Here is a 13,179-nt window from a genome sequence, read left to right as displayed (position 1 = left end):
CAGCTGCCGTCCGTCTGCGGCTGTGTCTTGCAACGATGCGAACGTTTAAGTACAGTATTCGTCGTGCTCACTTAAAATATTATGTAATAGGATTATAGGATTCAAATACAGATACGTAAGTAAGCTCTGCAAGTTGCAATTAATGCAGAATGCTATGCGAATGGCGAATCGGCAGAATTGATTGGCGACACTATGTACTCTGGTGTGCCGTAAAGCTCATATCTTACAAATGTTGACGTGCGAGGTGCAAGTATAATACTCTGATTTAAAATTAACGCTAGAAATGACATTGACAGTTCGATCAGTCTTGATACGGCGTGATGACAGAGTTGGTGTAATTTATTGGTTACCTTTTACTCAAGCATATAATGCTCTAAAAAATAATGCACTAGTAGCACAATAATGGAAAACAAAAAACTAGCCGAAAGCTGAATTGCATAACTAATGGTCATTAGCAGCGCTGAAGAATGCTAAAAAGCGAGTTGGAACACCAGCGTAGATAGCGCATGTAGCAAGACGACGGAATACAGGGAACATCTAAGAGGCTGTTTTTTTCTGGCCATATCGAATGCTTGACAGCTGCGAAGCGTTCTACAGGGACCATGGTGTCAGACATACTTGTAAGTGCACAAAAGAATTCGCACTTTGCCACTTTACAACCTACAACAACATACGCTTCTTAACATACAAGGCACTGCAGCATAATGGGGGAGGGATGCGATTTGCGGTACGTGTATGCATTAAACGATCAGGACGCTCTAACCATGCAGAATTCAGCGCGGCAACGCGGCGTCGGTTATGGGGACGATGGAAAAGCGGAAAATTTTTAATGAAATTCTGATGTTGTAAAAAATGTTGATGTTTTCAGTTATTACAAAATTACGTTGTACCTCAGGTGAAATAAAACACGTTATACTGAATTAGGCATATGATTAATCATAATATTATAGGATTAATTTGAATATTAAACAGTAAATCGCCTATTAACTGCACCGGCCGGCAGCATGCGAAAAAGGTTGGCTGTTTAAGCAGATTAAGCAGGCTTATTAAAAGTTGCCGATCGGTTTAATTCTATGGTATGGCGCAGGTTATGATTGGATGGTGCTGCACGACTGGTCAAGAAACAAATTAATTTTAGCTGCATGTCTAGGATGCCGGCGTCTTATTTCTGAGGTCCTCACAATCTTTGCGGGTATCCTCCAGCGCCAGTTGGCGAGCTTTCTGGATGCAAATGTCGATAACCTCCTTGGCGGCGGTTTCCATCCTGCCCAGGATGCAGAGCAGCATGAAGCGGGTCAGTGTGAAAGAGAGCGGCGCCCCCACCAGCGATCCGATAAACGGAATGAACTTAAGTACCTCCTCCACCACCTGGCCAATTGTCTCCACCGCCAGCTCCTTGCCGAGGGCGATCAGGAAATCCTTGCCGATCACGGTCGGAACCGACATGGACACCATTTGCATTAAGATGGTCAGATCAACCTCATGCATCTGAGCCGTTAACGCCAGTGATTGCGGGTCTAGTCCAAGCTGCTCCTGGTAGAATTTACACTCGGCCAGCACCAGGCCAATGTCGAATCCAGCGGATACCCCTAAAATATTTTGTCTTTATTTTCTCCCGGGGAAATTGCAGTGCGGTGAAACGGTAGCTCGGCATATCTGCGGAATGTCTAAGAAAATTCTGGGTACATATTATTATATGTTTGTGTAACGTAAGAGTTAAGACCGATGCATAATAATAAATATGCAGTTGCATCTAAAAAATTAATATACCGCTAAATCGAAGTACTGTAGCTGGCGCACAGCCAAAGCGTTATACCTTGCAATGAAGAAGTTTTTGTAAACCTGTCTTTGTAAATCTATGACACGCAGTCGTAGCGTGCCGGCATATCACGCGCTACCGGCATGATGCACGTGCAATAAGTCAGTTAAGTATATAAATTATCGCCTTAGATTTACCGCCTAAAGTGCAGCGCTGCAACGGCCTGGTTGTATTTTAAGTTACATGACCTGACTGTTTTCAGCAAACTATTCCGAGACTTACCCGGTATTGGCACCAGACCAACCACACCGGATAGCAGCGCTACTTTCCATACCCGGTTCCGCAGTGCATCCACCTTATTCTGGAGGATTTTTTTGCTGAGCATGCCCATGGGATTGAGAGAGTAAAGGAATGCCTCGCGTTTCAACTGCGGCAAACCTTCCAGTAATTTGTCTTGCAGCATCTCGAAGTCAAACTCTTTCGGTTTATGGTTGTCGATGAGGAAGATGATACTGTCTTCCGCCGTTCCAAGGTCAAGGTTGCGGATGATACCATTTCGCACATGCTGCAGGATCTGGGCATCCGTTTTTCCAGTGCAAGATTTAGGATAGTCGTTGCGTTGGTTAGATACGTCGATGCCACACTTGGTCCGCACGTAGAAGAATTTTTTGCCAGCTTTTTTTATCTGGTCTGCCAGCCATTGGTCATTGGCCGTGAAGCGACTGCTGGACAGGAGCAAATAGAAATCGTAGCGCTTGAACTGAATGTCTTCCAGGTACGTGGTTTGTGGAAAATAGGTAGTACCCACACCCGGGCAGTCCCAGTACCGCAGCAAAGGGTTTTTAGGGTGGACGTACGAATGGACGCTTGCCGTGGTCTCCGTTATGCCGACCTTGGCAGCACCTTCGTCTTCGGCCCCGAGGTCACGGCTACGGTTAATGTAGCTGGACTTGCCGACGCCGCTGTTGCCGATGACAGCTATATTGAGCGGAACCGTCTTCCAACTCTCATTGCGCTTCCGCAGGACGCGGGCCAATTCGGCTGCACCGCCCTTTTCGTAGGCTTGTGCAGCTTCTGCCTTGTCTAAGTTGTCTTCTATGGCAAAATCACCTGCTGTCAATCCTTCTAGCACCATGATTATGCGCGAAGAGAAACTTAAGAAAAATTTATTTCACAAAGATCGAACCCAGTAACCGAAAAGGGCAGCTCATACAACAAATCCCTAATTACAAGGCAGTAGAAGCTCTCTGTTAGGTCGCAGGTAATTGATATTACTACAGCAAGTGATTTCGGCCTAAATAGCTTTTAAGTAGTGCTTAAGTAGTAGGATAGTTTCCTTCTTGACAGGCAGCAGTGGTCTAGCTGGAAAAACGGCTGTCGACGCGGTAGACACCGCGATATGAAAGTTAATACGACATCGAATGGCACGTACATATGCATCGTATACTGTCCTTGACGCATAATTGCATCATATGCTGTCAAGGTCAGAGTCAGTAGAACGTGGCTGAAGACACAGGAAGAATCTTAATTGGCTACCCTTTAATGCAACGTTCAACGCGCAAGTTTCATACAGCAACAGTACCAAACTAGCCGAAGGCCAGGTTGCATGAGAAATGATCATTAGTAGCGCTAATGATAAAATTCACTCAGTGATTGGAGCAAGACCGAGGATGACACGTAATAGTAATTATCTATACTTCAGGTATTGAAGTAACTTGCCAACTACGGCAATATCGGAAGCCAACCGGATGCACAGCATTGTGAAGGAATATCAGAAAAGCAGCTAGCTCGAATTGTTGCATGGCGTCGCTTTGGTCGTTAGCTGTATAATACTTTGTGCGTTTGGGCCGGCTATGAACGGTGACACCAATCTTTTCATCAAGCCATTCGCTGAATTTTGCTCTGCTTGTAGCCGCTAATGGCATGCTGTTGGCCGACTTGCCCATAGCATGCTAAACTGCATACAAAACTGCATGCTAAACTCCCTATACAACATATACAATATTTATATGGTATAGCATTATCTATCATAAAGATATAATACCATCTGCTAGTTTATGCAGTTTTTTTTATTTACTTACTCAGTAGTTCTACAGATAACAACGTTACCTAGTTAAGTGTTTTTTCATTTAATAAGTATCACACTGCAAAGTACAAATTAAGTACTACAGAAACTGGACAGATCATGGAGAGAAAAACACGGTGATGAGGTTAACCATACAAAACTTTACTTAAAATTGAAAAGCACAGCTTTGAACAAACAGCAATAACAGGCGAGCGGATTACTGAGAACACTGGAGCTAAATTTGCTGCTTCTTCCCTGCACAGATCCGCATTTCCAAGCCGGATTTATATGGTTATCCGTTGGAGGAGATCCTCCGTTCCCATAACCAATGTGAGGAGAGAAGCGGCTCACTTACAGCGACAAAATCTTTCAAATGATTTCGACGTATTGCGCCGTGGTGCAGTGGTACTGCCTCCGCGGATCTAACAAGCCTGGGTTCGATTCCCCCATCGGTGCATTTTTCAGCCGTTTCTCGGTTTCCCTCCGATTGCGCCCTGCTGACACCACGTTGCTTGCCTGATAAATACACGAATGCAAAAACTACTCTAGCTATCAGCTGACAGCTGTACATACCTGTACGCAGTTTTTTAGCTGCATCAAGCATACATCTAAAAATGCAGTAAATGCAGAAGTAACTACAGTAATATAATCGGGCAATGGAAACGTTTATTAACAGCAACAGTCAGCGCAGAAATGAGGGAGCTTTCATTTAAACCCTATCGGTCTTGCCAAGTCATCCACAAGCGTACTAGCCGTTTTAACAAACTGGGGATAGAAGACCATGTAAGCGCACAATGGTACAATATGCTGGGAGTGAAATACCAACAGTGCTGGGAGTGGTGTATGACGCGTTCTGACTGTTCTCGTACAACGCAGCAGCGCGATCGAAAACTGACACAGCGCCGCTGACATAACAATAACCGATCCCGCGATAACCATCCGAAAGGTCACCGGCTGAGATTTGTTATTCCGCTGAAATTTACCATTACTCTCATCCGCACAATATCTTGAGAGCGGCGACGAAACGCTCGGTATATCCTCCACAATTTTCTGCCGAGATTTTGTGGCGAAGGCAAACCACGCCGCGCGGTAATTAAAGTACGCCGTGGAATTGCACGGTGCCACGACCAACGGCCCGAAGGTTCCGAACATAGCGGCATTAAACACGATGCAGTATGTCCAGATGGCGATTAAGATCCCCGCAATAATCGAGTTGCTAATGTGATTCCAGTAAGTGACGGGAAACTCCACCGACATCCACCGATCCACACTGATACAGCCGATGTGAGCGTTGTACAGCATCACGCCGAAATACGTGTCGGCCACGCCCAGCTGGTACGGCAGCTGGCTAAGGTGCCGCGGTTCGATAATGCGGGATATGCTCGCAATGGGGAGAAAAATGAGGAAATGGATTCCGCCAGGGAAAACGTTAGGTGAAGGTAGACGAAAGGTTGTTTGTTTTTCCATCTGAGGAAGATGATAAAATTGATAAGATTGCACAGGGCACCAGTGGACGAGACGATCAACAATCCCGTTGTCAGGAGGATCTGAGGAGGTGCCATTGCCGGGTGGTTCCGGAGAAATGCTCGTTGCAGATGACTGACCGGCTTAGCGTTGCGTCCATGGCAGAATAAACCATAGAATGCTGCGCAAACACGGTAGGCAGCATGATTTAGATTTTTGGTTTCTCGCTATTGGACCGCAAAATCGATAAACCAGGTGAGGAAAATTTTGTTGATGAAGCAGATGTCCACTGTGGTCCCAACAGAAAACCGTTTTTCCAGATTACAATCTGCAAACCGGTTTTACGCTTTATGAATCCCTTGTGTGAACAAAAAATTACCTGTTGGCCGTTGGGCCTGTATTTATTACACGATAATGTGTGGCGGAAAGTAAATATTCTGCTGAAATCTACATATGGAAAACAGTGGGTTCAGTAATGATATTACAATGGTCAAAGGTGCGTTCTCGGTTGGGGAACAACTGAAAGATTTCTGCAGAGTTGTCTCGGGATATCTAGCGGATTCCTGGGAAGTGCTACTGGAAGAGCGATTGTTGCGGCTCACGTAAAGGGCGCATTGTCAATAAGACAGCGGGACCAGCATACCTACACTTCAGACACACTTACCGGAGCAGCATCACGTTACGGCATGGTTGCTAGTCAGTAGTCACGCTCCGGAGGCAGAAGGATGTTGTTGCGCACAACATTTTGGTGAACAGCAAGGAAAGGCTGCTCTCATTTTCATAGGTTTGCACCCACCTCTCGGTATGTACCGACATAAGTATCTACTACTGTACTTAGTGTACTATATATACGCGGGATAAACCATTTCTTAACCTTGACACCGAAAAACGGTTTTAACGTTTAATCTGTCGCGCTGACTTTCATGCGTACTTGGTTTTTTTTTGTCGCACCTGTACTAGGCAACCTTGGTTGCGTAATAAGAAATTAACAATACGGCGGCAGAAAGAAAATAGTGTCCTAAATTGTAGCAAGCTGCTTTTAATCGCTAGACCGTAACTAAATATTTCTAACGCTAAATAGTGAACTACGAGTAGGTATTACTGAGTGCAGGAAGTCGATATAAGTAACTGAAATTAACTGGAATTACTGAATACTTCTTAGTACTTACTGAATTAATGAGTATTACTGAGTAGTTACTGTAATTACTGGGAAATTCCCGAAAACTCAGTTAGTTCACATTGATCTGGATACGTTGACAATATTTTTGGCAGCTGCCGGCAGAGCTTATTGAGACAGTACACTATAAATTATAATTAACGGCTTTTTAACTTGCGCTTTCAGCATTATTACGTGGGCAGCCAGCATAACCGGAAAATTAACTGGATCGTAAAACCTAAACAATACTTTTATGGTTGGTACTAACTTGAGCAATTAAAAAGTATTCTACGTCTTGCCCTGATACGGTGCAGCGGGGTGCATAATTACAGTATGAGCTCCTTATACGTAAAAACCAGTTTACCAGACATTACGTGATATTTGTGATTGGTTTTGTCCGTACGTTAAAATTACTTCATATAAGCGGTTAATATCCTTGCTCCGTCGAAATACATACTTCTTCATCTTTATTCTTTGCTGTTGACGGTAGCGCACTCACCATGTTGCTAAAGATTTTGGTTCTTCTACCGTTTGCTTTTGGCCAAACTTCGGACGATATCGACAAAACTGCAGACCACATCAGAGCTGTCAATCCCCTTGGAAATCCATATCACAGTGATACGAGACTTCACCTATTAAGCGGGGAACCGCGTACGTATTCTCCAAATTGTACTTCAAAGTGTACTTGTAAAATAACAGTACTTAGAGATTATCAACTGAATCTGACTAATGTCCAGTCGTTTTTGCAGGGGATAACGAAACATTTGCCGGGACGCTGAGCCTCTGCTCCAATGGCTCAAACGATGAATTACTTAACGTTACCATCAGCAGCAGTATAGCCCTGCGCGGCTATAAAAGTTTAGTGTTCTATGCACGCGCTGAAACCTTTACCATACTGGAATTCAAAGACTTCCTGGAGCTTCCGAAATTTATGGGTGTTCACCGCATCGCACTGCCGCAGACCAATCGCAGCGTCTCGGAACTGGAGGAAGCTCTGGCGTACGCGTGGGCGCCCAGCTTTGGTAATTTCATGTGTAATACAAGAATCCTCGACGTTTTTTGCATTTGCGTACCGGACACCAGCGGCACGTTACTCTGTGTTTTTTGCACCACATGACAAAGTATTTTCAAATCTGATTACGGGATAGCCATCGCTTTTACACATGCTCATACACGATTATAACGGAAAATTATCAACTTTTTTAATGCGGAACAACGCAGAGAATACCGCATTTCTGCGGTATTCTCTGCGTTGTTCCGCATGCGTGAGCTAAATATCGTCTCCATAGTATTTTAATTGTCGAAAAACATTTCTGTTTGCTAGAGAAAAGTTCCATGACACCGAGGCGTGCTCAGATCGTAAAGTTGGGACAAACCTGGGACTTTTTTTCCCGCAATGGGTAATCGAATATGTTAACTCGATTTAACCATGCAGCAATACCCTTCGCTATCCCATAAGGTCACCTTTAGTATCGATTGTCTACATTCTGCCATTGGACGAACTGCCTTCGTCCGGGCATTGTGCGCGACCCTGCACGATTCCTCGGAATGTGTCGTTCCACGAGTTGCCGGCAGTCACTCCGCCTTCGGTCGAAACTTTCTGGCAGCGATTTGAAGAAAAAGGCTTTGCTCAACCCAGCGGAAATATCTTTGCTAGTGCTGCACCACACGGTGAATTTTACACGTCATTATATCTGGCAGAAAATAAATCCGGCTACCGGCCGATCTGTCTGCTACGGTTCTGGAACGCCGAAAGGGGCAAAACTGCAGCGAGGATGGCATCGCCAATGTGAAAATTCACCTGGCAGCTTTCGAACCGGCAGTTGTTACTTACAGAGTTAATGGCTCGTTTTCCGAGTAAGTACTGGATAAATATTCAGTATAATAGTAAAGAATATCATAGTATTAAAGCAAGTACTGGATAAATCTTCCGAGTAATCACTGTTTAAATACGTATTAGTTTACCACTTTACCGTTCAGTTTTCAGTTTTCTTAACGTTCTAGTGCTCGTAGATTTATTAGCTTTCTTACTAGGGCCCGGTACCGCCTCTGAAGAATTTCGATGTTTGTATGAAGACAGTATAGCATTGGCAATACTTAAAAAAATAATTTCATCGGCAGTGGTCCAGAGGGCGTGACTAAAAATAAATTTAGAACATAGACGTGTCGTGTGTATGTCAATGTATTACTTGTCATAATATTCCTGTTTGCGAGTGAAACTTAATTTTCTGAGCAGTTTTCGTTACCCGCTGTCACTGCAGAGTTGCGGTCTTAGTTTTGAATAACTGGCTTGGTAGTATAAACATTCTAGGAAAGCTTGCCATCCGAAATACTTATCTTAGTTCAGCACAATGTTGTGGCCGCGTCAGAGTAAATACTAAATATTATGCCGAAAACTGCTGGCAATTTGACAAAAATATTTAATGCTGTCAAGCCAGTTAGACAAAAAGAATAAAAGGAGGCGAAAAATTCACAGTGCTAACGGTTAACGCTCTGCTAGGACCTTGGAAAATATGTTTTCACCGGCGAAACAGGAACAGTATGGTAAATATACATAGCCGATACATACGGTACTTGTTTTCTCTAAATTGGTTTATGGCCACGCCCGCTGAACCATTGCCGATGAAAATATTTTTTAAACGTTCCCGACACCTGTTATGTCTTCAAACAGAATATGAAGTTTTTTTTAAGGGGATGCCGGTGACCGAGACCTGGTTGGGTTTTATTAATTCCCTTAAGCGTTCATTTTTATGTTTAATCGACCGAAGCGTAGCGAAGGTCCTCTATGTTCAGCGTTCATGAAAAATGTGGTGTCTGTCGGTCACCGCTATCAAATGCACATATGCGCGGCAATTCCTTAGTCAAATGCACATGCGCGCTGGCCGTGTATACTCAAGGCGTTCAAACTGTGGTGTCTGTCGGTCACCGCCATCAAATGCACATATGCGCAGCCTTTCCTCAGTCAAATGCACATGCGCGCCGGTCGCATGGAGTATATTTTGTATTCCGCCGGGAAAGTTACCGCCATCTACTCAAATGGCGATCGAGTAAACAAACAAGACTTGACGTTACCTGATTCTTCACAAAAATTTGGGAACTGCAATACTGTCGAAAAACACGTCTATAGCCGGTAAAACCATGAATCCAGCGGCCAGGAAGGTCGTCCACCGTAACTGAGACCGTAAATACATGTCCCTTCAAGTAGGCTTTAGTTTTACGCAATGTTTTTCAATATGACCGGCAAAAATGTCCGATTCAACACTTCTGCTATGCTTAATCCGAGAACAGCGGAATATTGATCTGCCTGGGAGGAGATCTGCGCCACTTTCCAGTCGCTCGAAGCAGTGGCCTCCACCCCCTTACACGTCACCGGGTACATGGTTGTACAGCTTGTACTCTACAGACACTGTACATACTTCAAAAACATCACAATAATTCTACAAAGTTTTGCTAATAAGTAGATGAAAATATTTAGAAATTTTCTGCTACGCTTCGGTCATGCAGTGGCAGCAGTGCCCGCCAGAAGCGAGTGCACTTTCCTAGTTATTATGCTCTGGCTATTATCAGAATGACCGTTCCTCCGTTTTCCTTCGTGCCGACCATAAAGAGAAAAGTTTACGCTAAGAGGTTGGTCTTGCCCGGATACCGAAATCACGTGTACAAGCTTGTCAGGTAATTTCTGCCGGTTCAATACGGCGAAGTATACAAATTGCGTGTTACGCCAAACTCTATGCTACGGCGCGCCACGCCACACTCGCCATACTGCTTAAATACGTAACATGCATCTGGCTAGCTGGTGGCTTGGTGCACGCCAGATAATTTAATGAGAATAACAGTAACTGCCTGGCTGAAGGTGGTTAGAAAACGGTCGGTGTAATAATGGGCAATCTATCTGCGGAGCGCATTTAGGCAATCCGATAAGCGTAGTGACGTGGCCATCATTTTAGCGCAAATTTCGCGCTAGCTGTACCTTTACGACAGAAATTGCCGGACAAGCTTGTACACAGTGACAGGGCGCTATTATAAATACGACCGCGACTTCCTTGATAGCTTCGGAGAAAAAACTGGCATTAAGTCGCTGCTGTCAGGTCCGCTGAATCGGGCCTATTCCTTTCGGATGTATCTTGACCGACCTCCTCACGATTTTTTCTTGAATATTTGACCTCCTCACGATTTTTTCTTGAACCTGTTATTACAGGCTATTTTTTCACCTTTTTCATTAAACTGTCCGTGTGATTCCGATTTTTCTCTACATTATTGCACTAACTGCTGCTTCCGTGGCAACAATTTGTTTTACTCGTAAGAATGTACTGTAGTACCACACTACCACTGTACCAGTATCTAAAGAACGTCATTATATTAAGTACTCCATTTTCTATACTTAGAATCTGTTGCAATTTCTTCTGACCAAAGCTTTCAAAACAACATCAAAATTCAGAAGGCACATTACCAAATGGGCACCAGTAAAGATCCGTACCAATGGTACATTCAATTGCACCACTGGTGCATGCATGTGCACTTTTGCTGCATGTACCACTTTTATGTACTTCCTTAGGCGCTAATAAATCATACAATTATGTCGTCGCCGAGTTGTAGTACCATGGTCAAGTACCAATTGCATTATTTGTCGACGTACCGTGTAATGCACTGTTGACTGATCAGTGCCGTCGCAACGTCCGTATTGTTGCAATAATAATTATTTATGGCAGTGCTGTAATTGTTACCCTATTGTTTGTAATTCCCCATCTCGCCGTGCGCCCTGATGCAGTTCACTGGTACTTTCTCATCGTGCGGTCGATATTGGGTATTGATTGCACAAGCGTGTAATACCCAAGCCCCTGGGTAACTGCAGTGGACAGTGGTCAGGAATGCAGGTACCATCGACAGCGATTGACACGTCATTGACAGCAAAATTTAATGTTGCAAAACTTTCACTTATTGTATAGAGGTCATCGTTCTGAACACTAAGTGTTATACTGGCATTTACACACCGAATTTTGTACGTCACATACTGTGTCGTGCAAATACTATCTAATTAAGGGATTTGGCCCGGTACATAGTACCAAATTCGGGTACATACACGGGAACTTTCGCTGTCGCGCACTCCTAAACACATTTTTGCATTGCTTTGTAACATTTTGTAGCCAAAGGATTCGTATACATAGGCGAAAAAACTGTTTGTGCGCGCAACATCCGGTTCGGGAGTTATTAGTGAAATAAAATTCCAAAAGTTTAAACGCGCGGAGGTGTATCAAAAGTCTCATTATGAACCGATGCTCTTCAAATTTTGAACGAAAACGCACATTACTATGAAGATCGTTTTGGTACCGAACCAGCTTTCCAGCACTTTCCAAATAGATTTCAAAAATTTTAAAATTAATTTAAAATTTGAAAAAAATGGTAGAAAGCTGGTGCGGTACCAAAACGATCTTCATAGCAATGTGTTTTCGTGCAAAATTTGAAGAGCATCGGATCATAACGAGACTTTTGGTGGTACACCTCCGCGCGTTTAAACTTTTGGGAATTTTATTTCACTAATAACTCCCGAACCGGATGTTGCGCGCAAAAACGGTTTTTTCGCCTATGTATACGAATCCTTTGGCTACAAAACATCATAAAGCAACGCAAAAAAGGGTTTGGGAGCGCGCGGCAGCGAAAGTTGCCGTGGATGTATACAGATTTGGTGCTATGTACCGGGCCAAATCCCTTAAATACACACCCATTAGTAATTTTGCGATAGGTTAACCTTTGCTGAGCGCTAATGTAGGCACTGTAGTATAGCAGTTACAGTACTATTAAGTGCGTACTTCTATAATATTTAGTTTTTGTTATCTATAAGGTACAGCTTGTTAATCGAAGCAGCGGCTTTATTGGGTTATTCACCATAACGTAGGTTAAACGCAAAATTACGCAGTTCATCATTTCAACACATAATACACTTCATCCAGCCTCTTACCGATACAAAACGTTTCCTGAACACACGCGGCATTTCCTCGCATTAAAGCAACACAGATTCGCTGCTTTAGAAACTGAGTGGAACGCTTCTCTTGTGTCCGCTCGAAAAGCATCTTACCGAGCGTAGACATCTTACATTTCGATTCTTTACCCCACACGCCCATTGTTTCAAAAACCAAAAACAGAGAAATTGAAATTATCGCGCAAATATCCGTGCTTGTGATTTTTCTTCGTCTCTGCCATGGTAGCGGCCGCACCGGCCTCCTGGGACGTCTTGGCGATGTAGGAAGTGGCCATGGTGTCCGGGCAGGTGACGTCCCAAACCCAAGATTTTCCTTGGCTGAAGGGGACCATCGTCATGCCGTCCGGTCGTTTTAGAGTATCACGATACAGGCCTGGAGGTTCCAGAACTGAAGGAATGCTTGCCCAACCGCATGCCCAGTGGATAACGTCTCTGACTTCGTTGTGACGGGAAATCTTTGCTTTGAGGCGCTTACATCCCAACCCGTGATATCCCCAAACATCAACGGTGCTGCCGCATTTGCACCTGTGTTCAACGCATACTGGAGCGCCGATGCGAAGTGCTTTTATACATATTGCTTTGCATACTGTATTGCCTGGAGACAGTACAGAGTACTACTGGCTTTCTGTTCAGCAGTACTTCTAAAGTGCACCCGTACTTTCAAAGAACTGCTGTGCCAAAGTGACCTTCCCGAACAGAGCCGAACAAGCCGATTCAGCGCTGTGGCAATTAAAGCACTGCAGTACTATCAAAGAACA

At 44.1% G+C, this 13,179-nt stretch overlaps 2 protein-coding genes across 4 annotated transcripts; one reads left to right on the top strand and one right to left on the bottom strand.

Annotated features, from left to right (window-relative positions):
• Positions 1-324: 324 nt before the first annotated feature.
• LOC129582202 (interferon-inducible GTPase 5-like) lies at positions 325-3,108 on the bottom strand. The gene is made up of 2 exons (XM_055473649.1): positions 2,042-3,108; positions 325-1,589 (listed from the first exon to the last, which is right to left on the bottom strand). Exons 1-2 carry the CDS (start codon positions 2,892-2,894, stop codon positions 1,147-1,149), a joined length of 1,296 nt encoding a protein of 431 aa, XP_055329624.1. The 5' UTR covers positions 2,895-3,108; the 3' UTR covers positions 325-1,146.
• Positions 3,109-6,902: 3,794 nt separating this feature from the next.
• On the top strand, positions 6,903-9,375 carry LOC129582326 (uncharacterized). 3 transcript variants are annotated; one of them, XM_055473837.1, is made up of 4 exons: positions 6,903-7,095; positions 7,194-7,466; positions 7,769-7,844; positions 7,915-9,375. In XM_055473837.1, the coding sequence occupies exons 1-4, from the start codon at positions 6,945-6,947 to the stop codon at positions 8,057-8,059; spliced, it is 645 nt and encodes a 214-aa protein (XP_055329812.1). In that variant the 5' UTR covers positions 6,903-6,944; the 3' UTR covers positions 8,060-9,375. The 3 variants fall into 3 exon arrangements, with proteins under 3 accessions (XP_055329812.1, XP_055329811.1, XP_055329813.1); XM_055473836.1 differs by having other exon boundaries at positions 7,904-9,375; XM_055473838.1 differs by having other exon boundaries at positions 7,769-9,375.
• The last annotated feature ends 3,804 nt before the right edge of the window (positions 9,376-13,179 follow it).

The sequence above is a fragment of the Paramacrobiotus metropolitanus genome, unplaced genomic scaffold, assembly GCF_019649055.1.
Source record: "Paramacrobiotus metropolitanus isolate TYO unplaced genomic scaffold, Prichtersi_v1.0 Parri_scaffold0000007, whole genome shotgun sequence".
Classification (NCBI taxonomy): domain Eukaryota; kingdom Metazoa; phylum Tardigrada; class Eutardigrada; order Parachela; family Macrobiotidae; genus Paramacrobiotus; species Paramacrobiotus metropolitanus.
This window is presented reverse-complemented; position numbering and strand designations above follow the sequence as displayed.